The sequence below is a fragment of the Oncorhynchus keta genome, chromosome 36 (assembly GCF_023373465.1).
Source record: "Oncorhynchus keta strain PuntledgeMale-10-30-2019 chromosome 36, Oket_V2, whole genome shotgun sequence".
NCBI classification, from domain to species: Eukaryota; Metazoa; Chordata; class Actinopteri; order Salmoniformes; family Salmonidae; genus Oncorhynchus; species Oncorhynchus keta.
The window spans coordinates 12,847,549-12,866,333 of NC_068456.1; the positions used below are offsets into that span (position 1 = coordinate 12,847,549).

General features: G+C 44.7%; 1 protein-coding gene across 17 annotated transcripts in view; it reads left to right on the forward strand.

The window, feature by feature from the left end:
- The window catches only part of birc6 (baculoviral IAP repeat containing 6), a 147,542-nt gene that overhangs the window by 24,853 nt on the left and 103,904 nt on the right, over positions 1–18,785 (forward strand). For 14 of the 17 annotated variants that reach the window (XM_035754228.2, XM_035754236.2, XM_035754241.2 and 11 more), the window contains exons 14-32: positions 4,170–4,301; positions 4,482–4,613; positions 4,819–4,985; positions 5,294–5,427; positions 5,611–5,772; positions 7,536–7,667; positions 7,785–7,882; positions 8,016–8,163; positions 8,318–8,451; positions 8,561–8,707; positions 8,846–9,033; positions 10,781–11,080; positions 11,324–11,423; positions 15,496–15,710; positions 15,949–16,157; positions 16,338–16,684; positions 17,820–18,039; positions 18,317–18,453; positions 18,598–18,735. In XM_035754228.2, the coding sequence (XP_035610121.1) occupies positions 4,170–4,301; positions 4,482–4,613; positions 4,819–4,985; positions 5,294–5,427; positions 5,611–5,772; positions 7,536–7,667; positions 7,785–7,882; positions 8,016–8,163; positions 8,318–8,451; positions 8,561–8,707; positions 8,846–9,033; positions 10,781–11,080; positions 11,324–11,423; positions 15,496–15,710; positions 15,949–16,157; positions 16,338–16,684; positions 17,820–18,039; positions 18,317–18,453; positions 18,598–18,735 (3,240 nt within the window). The remainder of the gene's footprint in view (positions 1–4,169; positions 4,302–4,481; positions 4,614–4,818; positions 4,986–5,293; positions 5,428–5,610; positions 5,773–7,535; positions 7,668–7,784; positions 7,883–8,015; positions 8,164–8,317; positions 8,452–8,560; positions 8,708–8,845; positions 9,034–10,780; positions 11,081–11,323; positions 11,424–15,495; positions 15,711–15,948; positions 16,158–16,337; positions 16,685–17,819; positions 18,040–18,316; positions 18,454–18,597; positions 18,736–18,785) is intronic. The other 3 variants (XM_035754239.2, XM_052498499.1, XM_035754231.2) reach the window with 2 other exon arrangements.

Consider the following 18,785-nt stretch of genomic DNA (forward strand, 5'->3'; position numbering starts at 1 on the left):
AATACTTTTCATTAGCGTCATCGCTAACGGCTACGCAAAGGACACCGCACAATCAGACGAGGAATTTTCATTCTGTTCAGGAAGTTGCAGGAAATACTAATCTCTGATGCATTCTGTTCATGTCTTATGATACATTTGGGCAAAGGTATGAATTATCAATACATTTAGTTAATTCCCTATTCACTTCAATACATTTTTGAATATGGTTGAATTCAGTATTTATGTCTGGATTCCATGATTCCATCGGCATTGCCTATTTTATAGGTCCCTAGGCTCCAGAGTTTGTAATGTATTTTTTTTTTAGTTCAGTGGAGATAAATTTGCCTTCATCTTTATGTTCACTAGTATTACGTATAGGGTAAAACCATTTGAATTCAATCTCTTTTCGACAGCATTCCTTTTGATTTAAACAACTTTCTATACGTTTGCACATAGAAAAGTGGGCCACATTTTTATTTTTAATGATTTTGTCTTTTATTGTTATTTTTTACCTGATTCTGAAAACATTCACGAGAAAAATCTGCTCAATGTTGACCCATTTTGCATACCCCACCCTACCATGAGACATCCATGGCTTCATCACTGGAAAAGATAAACAATTGAGGTTGTCATTTAAAAGTTTACAAACAGGGTTATCTATTTTATAATTTATTTAAAAAGTTTAATGGTCGTTTGAATAAAACCAGATCAAAGTATATTGACCCAAGTATTAAAAATGAATGTTGCTTCTACATTGACAAAGTTTGATCATAAAGTTACTAGCTCCCTCCCCATGTGACACACTTGGGTTCTGGAGGCGGGATTATATAATTCGGTAGCTAATCTACTGGTGCAAAAATTGTCAGCAAATAACATGTATGAATAGTGTAAACTTTAAATTTTAAAGATACTTAGATGTTTCCCCTTTCATCTGTGTCTGGTGTTAATTACTGGCTAGCTAGGTCATCAGGAACAGGGGGGTCGTTCAAAACTGGCGCATTTTGTCATCTCAACACATCCGTCAGGGCTGCTGTGAATCGCATCACAAGAGGCTTGTGCCAAACAGGAGATGTATAAAACACTTTTTGACATCATTGATACAAAGCAACTCAAACAATTAAATTGTATCACCAAAAATGCTTGATTTTACTCCTCACTGCATCGAAGTTTCTTGACATAGGCCTTTCAAAGAGCTGTCAGTAAAGGCGAGCTCATGATTATAAGCTCCCTGCCCACTCAAGCTTCCTGGTAGTTAGCCATGAGAGTCATTTTTCAACCCCCCCCAGAAATATTATGGGTGATATGTTAGTCACTGAAAATGATATTTTACATGGGAATCAGAATGACTGTTAGGGATCCTTTTTATTAACACTTTGTAAAAAATGTTTAACCTTTTTTTAAGGTCAATTAAACTTGTTAACTCAGATTTTTATATTTGCATATGTTTTAGCTTAGACCCTACTTTACACCATCTGAGGTTTTTGTGTTCTGCCCACCATTGGTTGAGACAAAACAATACAGGGTGGGTGTCATTTCAGTCAGAAATAGAATGGACCTATCCCCTTAGACTTGGGGTGTGAAACTGGGATCCTTAATTTTAACAACTTATTTTTTTGTATATGCAGAAAGTAAACTTTACAGTCAAATCAAAAGTTATTGGTCACATACACATATTTAGCAGGTGTTATTGCGGGTGTAGCGAAATGGGAGTGGGTCAATTTCTGCAACAACTACGAGTGTTGAAGCGCAAGGCGCGACTTCTGTGTTGTTGCCCTGTCTACCACGCTGCTAACTCATGCGCAGATACTGTGTGTGACTGTGAGAGCCAAGTGTTTAATCTCGCTCATCTCAATACCCTTGCCATTGATGAAAGGCCTTGCTTTACTGAAGTTACGAGATATGGAAAGCCAAGAAATTGCAAGATACAGCATTTTATTGGGATACACAGCTTTTGATTGCCGCTAGATAGGTCTATAGCACAGTTCTGGCTCGGTCTGCCTGGTGGCTGACCTGCCTATACTATGCCCCTCTCTTTGTCCCTTGCTATTAAGGGAAAGGGGGATACCTCGTCAGTTGTACAACTGAATGCATTCAACTGGAGTGTCTTCCGCATTTAACCCAACCTTTCTGAATCAGAGAGGTACTGGGGGTGTCTTTGGCCCCCGGGGAACAGTGGGTTAACTACCTTGCTCAGGGGCAAAACAACAGATTTCTACCTTGTCAGCTCTGGGAATCGATCCAGCAACCTTTCGGTTACTGGCCCAATGCTCTAACCACTAGGCTACTGGTATTAAAGAGAGGTTGGTGTCAGCTTTCTGCATGTACACAACCGGTCAAAAGTGTCCTTGTTTGTGAAAGAAAAGCACTTTTTTTTGGTACATTTTAAAATAACATCAAATTGATCATAAATAGTGTTGACATTGTTAATGCTGTAACTATTGTAGTAGGAAACGGCAGATCTTTTATGTTATATCTACATAGGCGTACAGAGGCCCATTATCAGCAGCTAGCACTCCTGTGTTCCAATGGCACGTTGTGTTAGCTCATCCAAGCTTATGATTTTAAAAGGCTAATTGATCATTAGAAAACCCTTTTGCAATTATGTTAGCACAGCTGAAAACTGTTGTTCAGATTAAAGAAGCAATAAAACTGGTATTCTTTAGACTAGTTGAGTATCTGGAGCATCATCATTTGGGGCTTCGATTACAGGCTCAAAATGTCCAGAAACAATGTGCTTTTTTCTGAAACTAATCAGTCTATTCTTGTTCTGAGAAATAAAATCTACTCCATGTGAGAAATTGCTAAGAAACCGAAGATATCGTACAGCGCTGTGTATTACTCCTATCACAGAACAGCGCGAACTGGCGCTAACCGGAATAGAAAGAGGAGTGGGAGGCCCCAGTGCACAAGTGAGCATGAGGACAAGTACATTCGTGTCTAGATTGAGAAACCGACGCCTCACAAGTCCTCAACTGGCAGCTTCATTAAATAGTACCCGCAATACAACAGTCTCAACGTCAACAGTGAAGAGGCGACTCCGGGATGCTGGCATTCTAGGGAGAGTTCCACTGTCCAGTGTCTGTGTTCTTTTGCCCATCTTAATCATTTATTCTTATTGGCTAGTCTGAGATATGGCTTTTGCTCTGCAACTCTGCCAGCATCCCGGAGTCGCCTCTTCACTGTTGACGTTGAGACTGGTGTTTTGCTGGTACTATTTAATGAAGCTGCCAGTTGAGGACATTAAAGAGCTAAAGATGCTCAAAGTCAACCTATTTTGCATACTCCACCATACAAAATGACATCCAATTCTTCCTCACTGGAAAAGATAAATGGTTGCGATTGATATCACTTAAAATTTGGTAGGAACCAAATTGTTGGTCAGTGTTTTCCAGGGGACCCTAATTGCATAAGAATAGATGTTACATGTATACAAAGATTTTAGGATATACTATAGGCTCTCTTGATTCAGCATACTGTTGCACGAACAACATGCTGTATCACACCCTGCGTTATTGCGAGTACCATAGGGCGGCGCACAATTGGCCCACCATCATCCGGGTTTGGCCGGGGTAAGCCGTCATTGTAAATAAGAATTTATTCTTAACTGACTTGCCTAGTTAAATTAAAAGCATCCTGTATTAGTTGACTTTTTCTTTGCCCTATCTCAGTGCATTAGCTAAATGGCATTAGGCTAGCTAGTTGGTGATCAGCATTAGGAATTTGTGTTAGGTATATTCCAGCTTCTTAAGACCAACTAGCTAGTGTTTTGCAGAGAGCAAGACACTCAAACTAATAGTACAATACAGTAAATGTGAAAAAGCAACTTGGATGCAGCGTCCATCTTGTTTTGAGCTGTCGGCAGGGCGGGCACTTTTTATTACGGGAATCATGAGGATAAGGCACTTTGCTGTTTGACAGATTCATGGTTTCATTCTCCCCAAGATACAACATTTTGATTGTGACCAGGCAGAATGTGCAGATCGCACCAGTGTGACAAAAACGTTTTTAACTCGTACTATCAAGTCAAAGGGTCGCAGTCTGGAGACCTGCAATGAAGAGGACTGGCTGCCAAAGATAACTAGTCTTTGTGCAGGGAAATATTGATTGTTTAATTTATGATCCTGCTTAACACATCTTATTTGCAGATGCCTACGGTCTCAATTAGATTTGTTCTTTCCTTTTCTCTCCAGAGACTGCAGTTGACAGACAGATCTCCTTCCCCCTGTCCCATGTCCTCCATGCCAATGGGGAGAGGAATGGACAGCCACTTTTGCACGACTTTACAGACGACATTCAGTTCATGGACATCGAAGAGACATCAGGTAGAAAGCTGCATGGAGAGGCAGCCAGGGTTGATAGATGCAGTTTGACACTTGATTATTGTGTGTTGGGTTGCCACATTGTAGATGATTAGTGTTACTAGTGATTCTGAGGGTGAAGCTGCAATCCGAGGGGTTCCTCAGCCGAGCAGAAGTTTCATAATATTGCTCTTCCTCTTCCAGGCTCCAGGCTGTGCACTTTCCTAGAAGACCATAAGGAGGATATCCTGTGTGGTCCCGTGTGGTTGGCCAGTGGACTGGACCTCTCAGGCCATGCTGGGATGCTGAGCCTCACCAGCCCCAAGCTGGTCAAAGGTAGCAATATCTGCCAACTTTTACATCAAGTCACATTGAAGATATCTTACCTTGACCATTTTTGTCACTCCAATATGTGTCTTCCCAACTTTTTCTTGAAGAGCGAAAGAGCAGTGGCATGCAGATCATCTATCTGAACCCCCCCCGGCAATGTATGTTAGATGTTTTCAGTGTGTTTTCTGCTGGTTTGTCCACCTCCCTGCAGGCATGGCTGGGGGCAAGTACCGCTCGTTCCTGGTGCACATCAAGGCGGTGAGCGACAAGGGCATGGAGGAGAGGCCCATGCCGGTGGTGAGGATGCCCGCTGCCAAGCCTCAGGGCAGCAAGGGCCATTCCCTCTCCACCCTGCTGCAGAGGGCACAAGCCACGAAGGTACTGAGGGCAAAGCATTGGAAAACTAATGCAATTTTACATCAGCTTATTTCAGTAGTCCTTCTCTGCTGCACACATGAGGCGCTTTTGACTGATTGTACAGTTGTGTAAATTGAGTGCATGGATGGCCTTGATTGTAGCTTTCTCCTTTGTCTCCATCTGGTGGGAGAATAATGCTATTGCCAGGTTCTCAGTGAGAAGTTGAAAATGTCAAATTGCTTGGATGTTGCTTCCTCATACCAGCAACATCCCATTCTTGAAGGACACTACTGTTTTCCGTGTATAAAATACCCCTCTCTTCCATTTAGGAAAAGGCCTCCACTTCCAAAGCAGATTCTCCTGCTCAGTCGAAGAAACCTGACAACCTCCGCGGCTGCGACCTGCTCCAGGAGGTGTCCGTCACAATCCGAAGGTTTAAGAAGACCTCCATACCCAAAGAAAGGTGTGTTTCACGAAAAACACTCAACTATTGTAAAATCCCAACACCTTAATAAAGTGTGTTATTCCCTGATCTTGCACAGTTTATTAAGAACAAACATGCATCTTGTTACTTCAATACTCGTTATATCATAGTAGTAAAACATAACTAACTGAATTGTGTGTATGTTGCTCCTGTCTTTTTCAGAGTCCAGCGCTGTGCCATGCTGCAGTTTCCAGATTTCCATGAGAAGCTGTTGAATGGGCTCTGTAAGGGGGCGGACGAGGGCCCTGGCACAGAGCACTCCCAGAGCCTCATCCTGGACTGCCTCTGCTGGCTGGCTGGAGTGTACTCCAACGGACCCTGCAGGTGGGCCTAAGAGTATCAATGTGGGGAGCAAGAAGGAGATGTGATATTCATAGGGATACAGAGATGCTCTATACATGCGGTAAAGAGATCAATGGAATTACACCAAAACAATGGAAATACCACTCGGGGGATTATCGAGACGGCCATCAAAATTAGTCTCCATTTAAGTAGTTTATATGTGTGTTTTAGACTGTAAGGGTACAAATCGGAGTATAGTGCTTGTATGGATGTCAACCCCAATCGTTCATGTCGTCACCAATCAACTGCATTACACTTATCAACTGCTTCAACTACCACCACCGATTTTTGGTCTACACCTGCTGTATTTGCGCACGTGACAAATACAATTTGAATATACGAAATGGAGTTCTAAACCTGAAAAGGACATCTTCTAAATATTATGCAGCCTGAAATGGCTAAATATATCCAAATCGGATTTTAGTAACATTGTAGGCCTGTTAGAACACACATCATGTCAGATTTGACAAATATCCAGATTTATTGGCCCCTCCCCCCTCCAAAAAACCCCATACAATTCCATGTGAATTCACAATGCAGCTGTTGCCAGCAACGGTTTTTGTCCCTTTCAGATGGTTGCGTATTGCCCCTGCACTACCATTACTGTACCTCAATTCCACCTCGCAAAGTTTGCATCTCACCACCTTCACATTTAACTTCTCAATGTATTGCCATACTGGACGTCGCTGCTGTCGCTTGCATTTCTCTTCCAGTTTTACCACTGTTAACAACGAAGATGTAGTGGTGGAGATTAGTCTCCAAAATAATTGATTCCTCAACTAACTTACTAAAATGTGATCTTTTTGGAATGGAGGAGACTGATTTGTTGCAACCTTTCGAGAACACAAACACTTGCGTCTTTTTCATAGCGAGCTAGAGGGGAGGGGCACAGTATAGGCAGATCAGAACCGTGCACTAGACCTATCTGTCGGTAATCAAAAGCAGTATCTCGCGACTTCTTTGTTTGCAACTTCTGTAAATTAGGGCCTATCATCAATGGTCAAGGCTAGGATATATTCCACATTCCACTGAACACACACACTCGCATCATTAGCGAAGAGCTAGTGCTCGCAAGACTGGCCCGAAGACACCTCCGTATCCAGGCAACATTGGTCTCATGAATAAACTAGGATATTCTGCAGGCAACAGCCCAAAGACTGAATACACACTCATCATTAGCAAAGAGCAGGGGGAGGGGGAGAGGAGGGGCAGGCAGAACTGTGCGCATATGTCTTGGTCATCTGTAACTCGCAGATCTTGTCTTACATGCCTCTTTCCCTCTGGTTTAATTTAAATTACACAACATTCCCCAGGCCTTTTTTAGCCTATTGTCTAGGTCGGCTATAACGGCAAAGAATATGTTTTGTGATAACTGTGATTTTAAATTTTGTGGGGGGGGGGACAAGGGATTTTTTCTTAACGTTAATGATCACAATTTTGTTTAAATATTCACCCATAATGTTATTGAAGTGTTTATTAATATTTCATTTTTATTTAACCACCCAAGTCAGTGTAGAACAAAGTCTTATTTACATTGACTGCCTACAAAAATGCAAAAGGCTTCCTGCGGGGATGGATCCGGGATTAAAAATACTAAATAAAAATATAGGACAGAACACACATCACGAGAAGAGACAACACTACAGAGAGACGTAAGACGACAACACAGCATGGTAGCAACACAACATGGCAGCAGCACAACATGGTACAAACAATATTGGGCATGTTGGTTCTTTTCCTTCCAGCCTGAGAGAAGGAAAGGAGGCTCTGCTGATGAAAACAAGGAAACGGCTGACCGACATTGTGCGGGTGTGTTTTTTTGAGGCTGGACGGAGTATAGCCCACAAATGCGCCCGCTTTCTTGCACTTTGTATTAGGTGAGTTGGGCTTTTCATGGATGTTGTGACCCATACCCTGTCATACTTGTTGTTGATCCTTGTGTGATGTAGTAGGTGTGCACATTTGTAACTTGTTTTTGCCTGCTATATCATCAGTAATGGAAAAGGGGAACCCAGTCAGCAGGGCTTTGGCATGAATCTCCTGAATGCTCTGCTGGACAATATGCCTTACTTGCCTGCAGCAGCAACAGGTGGTAAGTAGAAATAATGTTTTTCCTGATAACACAATCGTGGCTAGAAGGCTTCTGCATTGTCAACAGCATTGTTTTGGAAGGGCATGGTTTTGCTAGGCAGTGGCATGTGTCGAAGTCTCTCTTTCTCTCTCAGGGTCGGTGTTCTGGTACTTTGTGCTGCTGAACTATGTGAAGGATGAGGACCTGTCGGGCTGCAGCACGGCCTGTGCCTCTCTGCTCACCGCTGTCTCCCGGCAACTGCAGGACCGCCTCACGCCCCTGGAGGCTTTGCTACAGACCAGGTGGGCCTTTTCACCCTCTAGTGTCCTTACACCCCAATCAGGACCTAAAGATACCAAAAGAAACTGACTAATGTTACCAGAAGAATACCATAGTTTTTGAACCCAGCTGGACTCTGTGTATTATAATGCTCTGCACCATGTGTCTCCTCCCCAGATACGGCCTGTACAGCTCCCCATTCGACCCAGTGCTCTTTGACCTGGAGGTCAGCGGCTCCTCCTGTAAGAATGCCTTCAACAGTAGCATCGGCGTCCAGTCAGACGAGATTGACCTTAACGAAATTCTCTCAGGTCTGCACCATATTGCTTACACCTATCCAATTCCTTCATCAGTGGATTCATTTTGGTCTGGGCTGTACTCTGGTGTGTGTGACTTAACCTGTGTGTGTGTCTATTGCAGGGAACGTCAAGGTAAGCAGCTGTGCGGCGGCCGAGGGCAGCTTCACGGCCCTCACTGGGCTCCTGGAGGTGGAGCCGTTGCACTTTACCTGTATCTCTACCAGCGACGGCACCAGGGTGGAGAGGGACGACGCAAGCATGTTCACAGGTACCTACCTCAGCTGCTTCTTGTTACTTGTGTAAAGGTTTATCCAGACCCTTTGTGAAACGGAACATTAAACATCTTCATTGTTCCTACTCAGGGATTTTGATTTATACTCCTGACCTTTGCCCCCTCTTCTCCCAGTGAGCACATTCGGTGTGACCCCGGCGGTGGGTGGCCTGTCGGCGGGCACAGTAGGCGAGGCGTCCACGGCGCTGAGCTCGGCAGCCCAGGTGGCTCTGCAGTCACTGTCCCACGCCATGGTGTCTGCAGAGCAGCAGCTGCAGGTGCTCCAGGAGAAACAGCAGCAGCTGTTCAAACTACAGCAACAGGTCAGGGACTCTAGTACCCATACAGGCAAACTTACAAACGGACATGTCCCTACACACGTATTCACAGACATGCATGTTAAGTACTCACACAGGTGCACGTACAAGCGTCTTCTTATCCAAGCCGTCACTATGTGCACAAACACCAATATCATGTGTCAGACTTCATGTACAGTGCATTCGGGAAGTATTCAGACCCCTTGACTTTTTCCACATTTTGTTACGTTACAACCTTATTCTAAAATGAATGACTTTCTCCCCCCTCCCCTCGTCAATCTATACATAACACCCCAAAATATCAAATCAAAAACAGTTTTGTTGAAATGTTGTAAAAAAACAAAAATGACATTTTACTTCAGTATTCAGACCCTTTACTCAGTACTTTGTTTAAGCACCTTTGGCAGTGATTACAGCTTAGTCTTCTTGGATATGACGCTACAAGCTTGGCACACCTGTATTTGGGGAGTTTCTCCCATTCTTCTCTGCAGATCCTCTCAAGCTCTGTCAGGTTGGATGAGGAGCATTGCTTCACAGGTACTTTCAGGTCTCTCCAGAGATGTTTGATAGGGTTCAAGTATGGGTCTGGCTGGGCCGCATAGGGCATTGAGACTTGTCCCGAAGTCACTCTTGTGTTGTCTTGGCTGTGTGCATAGGGTTGATGTCCCGTTGGAGGGTGAACCTTTGCCCCAGTCTGAAGTCCTGAGCGCTCTGGAGCAGTTTCTCATCAAGGGTCTCTCTGTACTTTGCTCTGTTCAGCTTTCCCTCGATCCTAACTAGTCTCCCAGTCCCTGCCGCTGAAAAACATCTCCACAGCATGATGCTGCCACCATGCTTCAATGTAGGGATGATGGCAGGTTTCCTCCAGATGTGACGCTTGGCATTCAGGCCAAAGAGTTTAATCTTGGTTTCGTCAGACCAGACCATGGTCTGACAGTCCATAAGCTGCTATTTGGCAAACTCCAAGCAGACTGTTGTGCCTAATACTGAGGAGTGGCTTCCGTCTGGCCACTCTACTATAAAGGCCTTATTGGTGGAGTGCTGCAGAAATGGTTGTCCTTCTGGAAGGTTCTCCCATCTCCACAGAGGAACTCTGGAGCTCTGTCAGTGACCATTGGGTTCTTGTTCCCCACTCTGACCAAGGCCCTTTTCCCCTGATTGCTCAGTCTGGCCAGGCAGCCAGCTCTAGGAAGAGTCTTGGTGGTTCCAAACTTATTCCATTTAAGAATGATGGAGGCCTTCAATGCTGAAGAAATGATGTGGTACCCTTCCCCAGATCTGTGACTCGACACAATCCTGTCTCAGAGCTTTACGGCCAGTTCCTTAGACTTCATGGCTTGGTTTTTGATCTGACATGCACTGTCAACTGTGGAACCTTTGTCGACAAGTGTGTGCCTTTCCAAATCATGTCCAATCATTTGAATTTACCACAGGTGGACTCCAAGTTGGATGATCAATGGGAACAGGATGCACCTTAGCTCAATTTCAAGTCTCATAGCAAAGGGTCTGAATAATTATGTAAATGGGATATTTGTTTTTATTTTTGAATTAGGAAAAAAAAAAAAAAAAAAACTATCACTATGGGGTATTGTGTGTAGATTGAGGATTTTTATTTATTTTATAAGTTTTAGATTAAGTCTATAACATAAAATGTGGATAAAGTGAAGCAGTCTGAATAGTTTCCGAATGGAATGTATCAGTGTGATATTTGGCAGTTTTAGCCGAGTATTAATTCTGTCTGTGTTCGGAACAGAAGGCCAAGCTGGAGGCAAAGTTGCACCAGACCACTTCAGCAGCTGCAGCCTCTGGCGTGGGGCCCATCCACAACTCTGTGCCTTCCAGTGCCCCTGGCTTCTTCATCCATCCCTCTGAAGTCATCCCCCCCACGCCCAAGACCACCCCGCTGTTCATGACGCCACCACTCACTCCTCCCAACGAGGCGGTGTCGGCAGCCATCAGTGTGGAGCTGGCCCAGCTCTTCCCTGGCTCCATGATAGACCCACCGCCTGTCAACCTGGCCGCACACAACAAGAACAGCCAGAAAGCCAAGCCGGTCAGTCACAAACAACTCTTTGACGGCAGATAGCCTAGCATTTTAAGAGTGTGGGCCAGTAACTGAAAGGTTGCGTCTGCTAAATTACTAAAATGCCAATAGCTCAAAGCACAGCAGTTAGGTTTGTGCTTTCACATGAACACCAAGGGACTTTTGTTGCATTTCTTCAATTAATAAAATATTTAAATTAAGAAGTTTTATATTCAAAATGTTTTGACAGAAAAGCGTCTTTGTTTGTTGCAGAACCCCATGGGCAGCGGTCTGGCGTTGGCCCTCTCTCAAGCCTCTCACTTCCTCCAGCCTCCTCCACAGCAGTCCATCATCATTGAGCGTATGCACTCTGGTAAGTACAGTTATCTTTTTTGTGCCTTTTTACCTGGATCAACAGTTGTAAATGAAACTCAAGAGCGTATACACTACTTGACCAAAAGTATGTGGACACCTGCTCTTTTGACAACACTCAAGTCATGGTCATTACTATGGAGTTGGTCCCACCCCCCCTCTTTTCCTCCACTCTTCTGGGAAGGCTTTCCACTAGATGTTGGAACATTGCTGCAGGAACTTGCTTCCATTCAGCCAAGCGCGTTAGTGAGGTAAGGCACTGATTTAGGGCAATTAGGCCTGGCTCGCAGGAGGTGTTCCAATTCATCCCAAAGGTGTTCAATGGAGTTGAGGGCTCTGTGCAGGCCAGTCAAGTTCTTCCACACTGATCTCAACAAAACTTTTCTGTGTGGACCTCAATTTGTGCACAGGGGCATTGTCAAGCTGAAACAGGAAAGTGCCTTCCGCAAACTGTTGCCATAAAGTTGGAAGCACATAATCTTCTAGAATGTCATTGTAGGCTTTAGCACTGAAATTTTCCTTCACTGGAACTAAGGGGCCAACAAACCGTTATTGTGCTGTCTTTGCTTCCAGAGGCAGCTTTGAACTCAGTAGTGGGGACAGATTTTTACACACTACGAGCATTAGCACTCACCGGTCCTGTTCTGTGAGCTTGTGTGGCCTACCACTCTACGGTTGAGCCGTTGTTGCTCCTTGACATTTCCACTTCACAATAACAGCATTTACGCTTGACCTGGGCAGCTCTAGCAGGGCAGGAATTTGACGAACTGACTTGTTGTTATCCTATGACGGTGCCAAGTTGAAAGTCACTGAGCTCTTCAGTGAGGCCATTCTACTGCCAATGTTTGTCTATGGAGATCGCATGGCTGTTTGCTCGATTTTATACACCTGTCAGCAACGGATGTGGCTGAAATAGTTCTCCCACTTAAAAATATGAGAGGCCTGTAATTTTCATCATAGGTACACTTCAACTATGACAGACCAAATGAAGAAAAAAAATCCAGAAAATCACATTGTAGGATTTTTAATGAATTTATTTGCAAATTATGGTGGAAAATAAGTATTTGGTCACCTACAAACAAACAAGATTTCTGGCTCTCACAGACCTGTAACTTCTTCTTTAAGAGGCTCCTCTGCCCTCCACTCGTTACCTGTATTAATGGCACCTGTTTGAACTTGTTATCAGTATAAAAGACACCATAGTTGAAGTGGACCTATGATGAAAGTTTACAGACCTCTCATATTTTTAAGTGTGAGAACAAGCACAATTGGTGGCTGACTAAATACTTTTTTGCCCCACTGTACATACAGTTGAAGTTGGAAGTTTACATACACTTAGGTTGGAGTCATTAACTCGTTTTTCAACCACTCCACAAATGTATTGTTAACAAACTATAATATTGGCAAGTCGGCAGGACATCTACTTTGTGCATGACACATGTCATTTTTCCAACAATTGTTTACAGACAGATTATTTCACTGTATCACAATTCCAGTGGGTCAGACGTTTACATGCCCAAAGTTAACTGTCTTTAAACAGCTTGGAAAATTCCAGAAATTATGTCATGGCTTTAGAAGCTTCTGATAAGCTAATTGACATCATTTGACTCAACTGGAGGTGTACCTGTGGATGTATTTCAAGGCCTACCTTCAAACGCAGTGCCTCTTTGCTTGACATCATGGGAAAATCAAAAGACCTCAAAAGTATTGGTTCATCCTTGGGAGTAATTTCCATGCCTGAAGGTACCACTTTCATCTTTACAAACAATCGTACGCAAGTATAAACACCTTGAGACCATGCAGCCGTCATACCTCTCAGGAAGGAGACACGTTCCGTCTCTTAGAGATGAACGTACTTTCGTTCGAAAAGTGCAAATCAATCCCAGAACAACAGCAAAGGAACTTGTGAAGATGCTGGAGGAAACGGGTACAAAAGTATCGATATCCACAATAAAACAAGTCCTATATCGAAACAACCTGAAAGGCCTCTCAGCAAGGAAGAAGCCACTGCTCCAAAACCGCCATTAAAAAAGCCAGACTACGGTTTGCAACTGCACATGGGGACAAAGATTGTACTTTTTGGAGAAATGTCCTCTGGTCTGATGGAATAAAATAGAACTGTTTGGCTGTAATGACCATCGTAATGCTTGGAGGAAAAAGGGGGAGGCTTGCAAGCCGAAGAACACCATCCCAACCGTGAAGCACGAGGGTGGCAGCATCATGTGGTTGGGGTGCTTTGCTGCAGGAGGGACTGGTACACTTCACAAAATAGATGGTATCATGAGGCAGGAAAATTATGTGGATATACTGAAGCAACATCTCAAGACATCAGTCGGGAAGTTAAAGCTTGGTCGCAAATGGGTCTTCCAAATGGAAAATGACCCCAAAAGCATACTCCCAAAGTTGTGGACAACCTTAGTCAAGGTAGTGGAGTGGCCATCACAAAGCCCTGACCTCAATCCTATAGAATATTTGTGGCCAGAACTGAAAAAGCGTGTGCGAGCAAGGAGCCCTTCAAACCTGACTGTTACACCAGCTCTGTCAGGAGTGGGCCAAAATTCACCCAACTTATTTATGGGAAGCTTGTGGAAGGCTACCCAAAAAGTTTGACCCAAGCAATGCTACCAAATACTAATTGAGTGTATGTAAACTTCTGACCCACTGGGAATGTGATGAAAGAAAGAAAAGCTGAAAAAAATAATTATCTCTATTCTGACATTTCACATTCTTAAAATAAAGTGGTGATCATAACTGACCTAAGACAGGGACTTTTTACTAGGATTAAATGTCAGAAATTGTGAAAAACCCAGTTAAAAGTTTTTGGCTAAGGTGTATGTAAACGTGCGACTTCACTGTACATACAGTGCCAGTCAAAAGTTTGTAGTTATTCAAGGGTTTTTCTTTATTTGAGCTATTTTCCTCATGGTAGAATAATAGTAAATACGTCAAAACTATGAAATAAAACACATGAAATCAGGAAGTAACCAAAAAAATAAGTGTTAAACAGATTTTATATTTGAGATTGTTAAAAGTAGCCACCCTTTGCCTTGACAGCTTTGCACCCTCTTGGAATTCTCTCAACCAGCTTCATGAGTTCGTCACTTGCAATGAATTTCAATCAACAGGTGTGCCTTGTTAAAAGTTAATTTGTGAAATTTCTTTCCTTAATGCGTTTGAGCCAATCAGTTGTGTTGTGACAAGGTATGGGTCGTATACAGAAGATAGCCCTATTCCCCAAATTATGGCAAGAACCGCTCAAAGAAGCAAAGAGAAATTACAGTCCATCATTACTTTAAGACATGAAGGTCAGTCAATCTGGAAAATTTCAAGAACTTTGAAAGTTTCTTCAAGTGCAGTCACAAAAACCATCAAGCTCTATGATGAAACTGGCTCTCATGAGGACCGCGAAAGGAAGAACCAGAGTTACTTCTGCTGCAGAGGATAAGTTCATTAGAGTTAACTGCTCCTCAGTTTGAGGCCCAAATAAATGCTTCAGAGTTCAAGTAACAGACACATCTCAACATTAACTGTTCAAATGAGAATGTGTGAAGTAGGCCTTCATGGTCGAATTGCTGCAAAGAAACCACTACTAAATGACACCTCCAGACTGTAAGGGCCATTTTGACCAAGGAGGAGGAGTGATGGAGCACTCCATCAGATGACCTGGCCTCCACATTCACCCAACCTCAACCCAATCGAGATGGTTTGGAATGAGTTGGACCACAGGTGAAGGAAAAGCAGCCAACAAGTGCTCAGCATTTGTGGGAATTCCTTCAAGACTGTTGGAAAAGTATTCCAGGTGAAGCTGCTTGAGTGCCAAGAGTGTGCAAAGCTGTCAAGGCAAAGGGTGGCTACTTTGAAAAATCTCAAATATAAAATAAATGTGGAACCAAAAAAGTGTTAAACAAATCAACAATCTAAAAAATAAATAAAAAACCCTTGAATGAGTAGGTGTCAACTTTTGACTGGTACTGTATGTCTCATGAGTTGTGCCCTATATGGCAAATAGGGATTCATTTTAGATGTTGTTTTGGAAAGCTCTTGTGACCTAAATACCTCCTCTCTTGTCCCAGGAGCGCGGAGATTTGTGACACTGGACTTTGGTCGTCCCGTGCTACTGACAGATGCTCTGATCCCCACCTGTGGGGACCTGGCCTCTCTGTCCATCGACATCTGGACCCTGGGGGAGGAGGTGGACGGACGCAGGCTCGTGGTTGCCACGGACATCAGCACCCACTCCCTCATCCTGCACGACCTTCTGCCGCCCCCTGTCTGCCGCTTCATGAAAGTCAGTGGCAATGATGCATTGTCTCTGAAGATCTTTGTCCAGTTGTTGTCTTTTCTATACCTTTTCTTATTTACGGCTTTCGAATAAGTATCTGAACTCTGTGGGCACTGAAGAAATTGCGTCGTTATCCATTTTTTCCCCTCAATGAACATTCTGTGAAAAAATTATTATGTTCCACAGCAGATGTTTTCCTACAACCTAATCCCATTTTCTCCATCCCTCCCACTTCACCCAACAGATCACTGTGATTGGTCGTTATGGCAGCACCAATGCCCGGGCCAAGATCCCATTGGGCTTCTATTATGGCCACACCTACATCCTGCCCTGGGAGAGCGAGCTGAAGCTGATGCATGACCCCCTGAGGGGAGAGAGTGACGCGGCCAGCCAACCTGACTTGGACCAGCACCTGGCCATGATGGTGGCCTTGCAGGAGGACATCCAGTGCAGGTCAGAAGGCATACTAAACTATTCAACTAGTTAGCTAACTCTAAGTTATTTGAGATATATGTTTATGCGGTATCTGCTAGACAGACAATCTTTGTCATCAATGGAGATGGACTAATGCTTTGTGGATATAGGATGCAAATTTGACTCCTATGTCTCTTTTGTGCTCGCCCTCTCCCTAAGGTACAACCTGGGGTGCCACCGGCTGGAGACCTTACTCCAGAACATCGACCTGCCTCCTCTGAACAGTGCCAACAATGCCCAGTACTTCCTGCGGAAGCCAGACAAGGCGGTGGAGGAGGACGCGCGTGTCTTCTCGGCCTATCAGGACTGTATCCAGCTGCAGCTACAACTCAACTTGGCCCACCACGCTGTCCAGAGGCTCCGCGTGTCCCTGGGAGCCGGGCGCAAGATCCTGCCTGAGCCCTACGACCCCCGGGAGCTCATCCAGAACTCATCCACCGAGCAGCTGAGAACCATCATCCGCTACCTGCTGGACACACTCCTCAGCCTTCTGCACTCTAACAACGGTGAGATGTCTGGGGAGGGCCACAGGGTCCGTATCAGGGATGGGATCTACTTTCCTGAAAAGTTGAAGTTGGCCTAGCCTCAAACCAGTATCCTTCTTTACCTGATAGTCTGTTCTCCTAACAACATCTCTAGGGGACATTGGTAGGTAATTTTTTAGAATGATCTGAGTCACACCTCCACACCACATGTATTTTCCCCTTCTTGCATAAGCCTAGAGCATTTTTGTACCTTAGCCATGTTTGAGGCATGAATTCTTTCAAGCCACGAGAAATGTAGGAATAAATTATTTGCTGTTTTTGTCTTCTGCCCTGGCTTGCCTTTTTAAATGAAATGGCCTATGTTTTCAATGCGTATTCTCACAACCAATTCTGTATGATGTCTTTGAAAAAGTTTAGATAAATACTTGCTTTTCAAAGTTGTTCAAAGTTGAAAGCCCATGGTTCTGTGAAGAGTGCTTAGCAATCTTCTCACCCGTCAAATCACTACTGACGCTCCCTAGCAGCTCGTCATACAGTTTCACAAGTCTCTTCTTATGAAAGAGAATAAAGTATTACCCCCTTGCTGCTGATTTTCCTGGCGTTATGCCTGCGCTGTCTCTGTACCCTCAGTGAATTCCAAATGGCCCTGTTCAGAGCAGTGGAATGGAGCCTTTCATTTAATCTCCCTCATTATATCCAGCCCTCTGTAGTTCTCTCACTGGCTGTCTGCAGAATAGTGGATTGAGATGTCTAGTTTTAAGGTCTTGATTGGAAGGAAAATATCTGTACTTTTCTCTCCGAAGTGAAGAGTTGCTTTTTCAAGGCCTGTGGTTTCCGTGTAGTGGTCAGTGTCTCTAAATGAAAGGCCCTTTCTGGGAACTGTGGACTTTGTGGAACTCTGTTGAACGCTATTTGATTTAGTCAAGTACGTGTGGTAATTTAATGTTTTTGGCAGTCACTTGCGTTGTACCTCTCTTGCAGTTTCCCTCCTCGTTATATCACGTACCCTCTTAGTTGATATCGCCACCCTTGTACAGTATTTATTTGTTTCTTTCCCTTAAGTTTTGTGTTTCCTTCCCACTCATCCTTCCCTAGCTCTCATTTGACTGCCATCTTTCACTTGATATCATACTTTCTCCTTGTCCTCCCCCTCTAGGGCACGCAGTCCCGTCTGTGCTGCAGAGCACGTTCCATGCGCAGGCCTGCGAGGAGCTATTCAAGCACCTGTGCATCAGCGGCACGCCCAAGATCCGTCTGCACGCGGGCCTGCTGCTGGTGCAGCTGTGTGGAGGGGAGCGCTGGTGGGGCCAGTTCCTCTCTAACGTTCTGCAGGAGCTCTACAACTCCGAGCAGCTGCTCATCTTCCCCCAGGACAGGTGGGCCTTTATGCACTGAGGAGCTGTCTCTATCCACTGCACTCCCTTTAGATTCTTTGCACCACACTGACAAACTGTAGCTCCTTGGACAATCATTATGTCCACACTTCCCCCTCACAACACAAACTGGTTACTGCCTCTCTAACTTCCGTAAAGATAGGTGTGTGTTTGAATGTAACAAATGCCTATCTTTATGTCAGAAGTACCCACCCAGATGTATTGATTTGTGCTTCCATGTTGCGGAGATTGACCGGGTCCTATATGTGTCGTCCCTCAGGGTCTTCATGCTCCTGTCCTGCATCGGCCAAAGATCCTTGAGCAACAGCGGCGTGCTGGAGGGGCTACTTAACCTGCTGGACAGCCTGCTGTCCCCCCTACAGCAGCCTATGGCGGCTGCCCATCACAGGACTGAAGGTGGGCTAGCCGGAGGTGGCGGGTCCCTGGGCTGGGGCTGGCAGCATGGATGGGCGGCTGGGGTGGTCCCTGGCCCCAGCACCGGGCTCCCAGGGCTCTGGACTCAACCAGCAACCTATGAGTGTGTGTCTGTGTGTGCGGCAGGTGTGTTGGACGTCCCCATGATCAGCTGGGTGGTGATGCTTGTGTCGCGGCTGCTGGACTACGTGGCCAGTGTGGAGGACGAGGCGTCTGCAGGCAAGAAGCACCTGGGAGGGAAGGAGAGGGAGCGCACCTTGACAGGTAGCGTAGTGTAGGCTAGGGCGGTGTAGCTCTCCAATGAGATGTGCTGC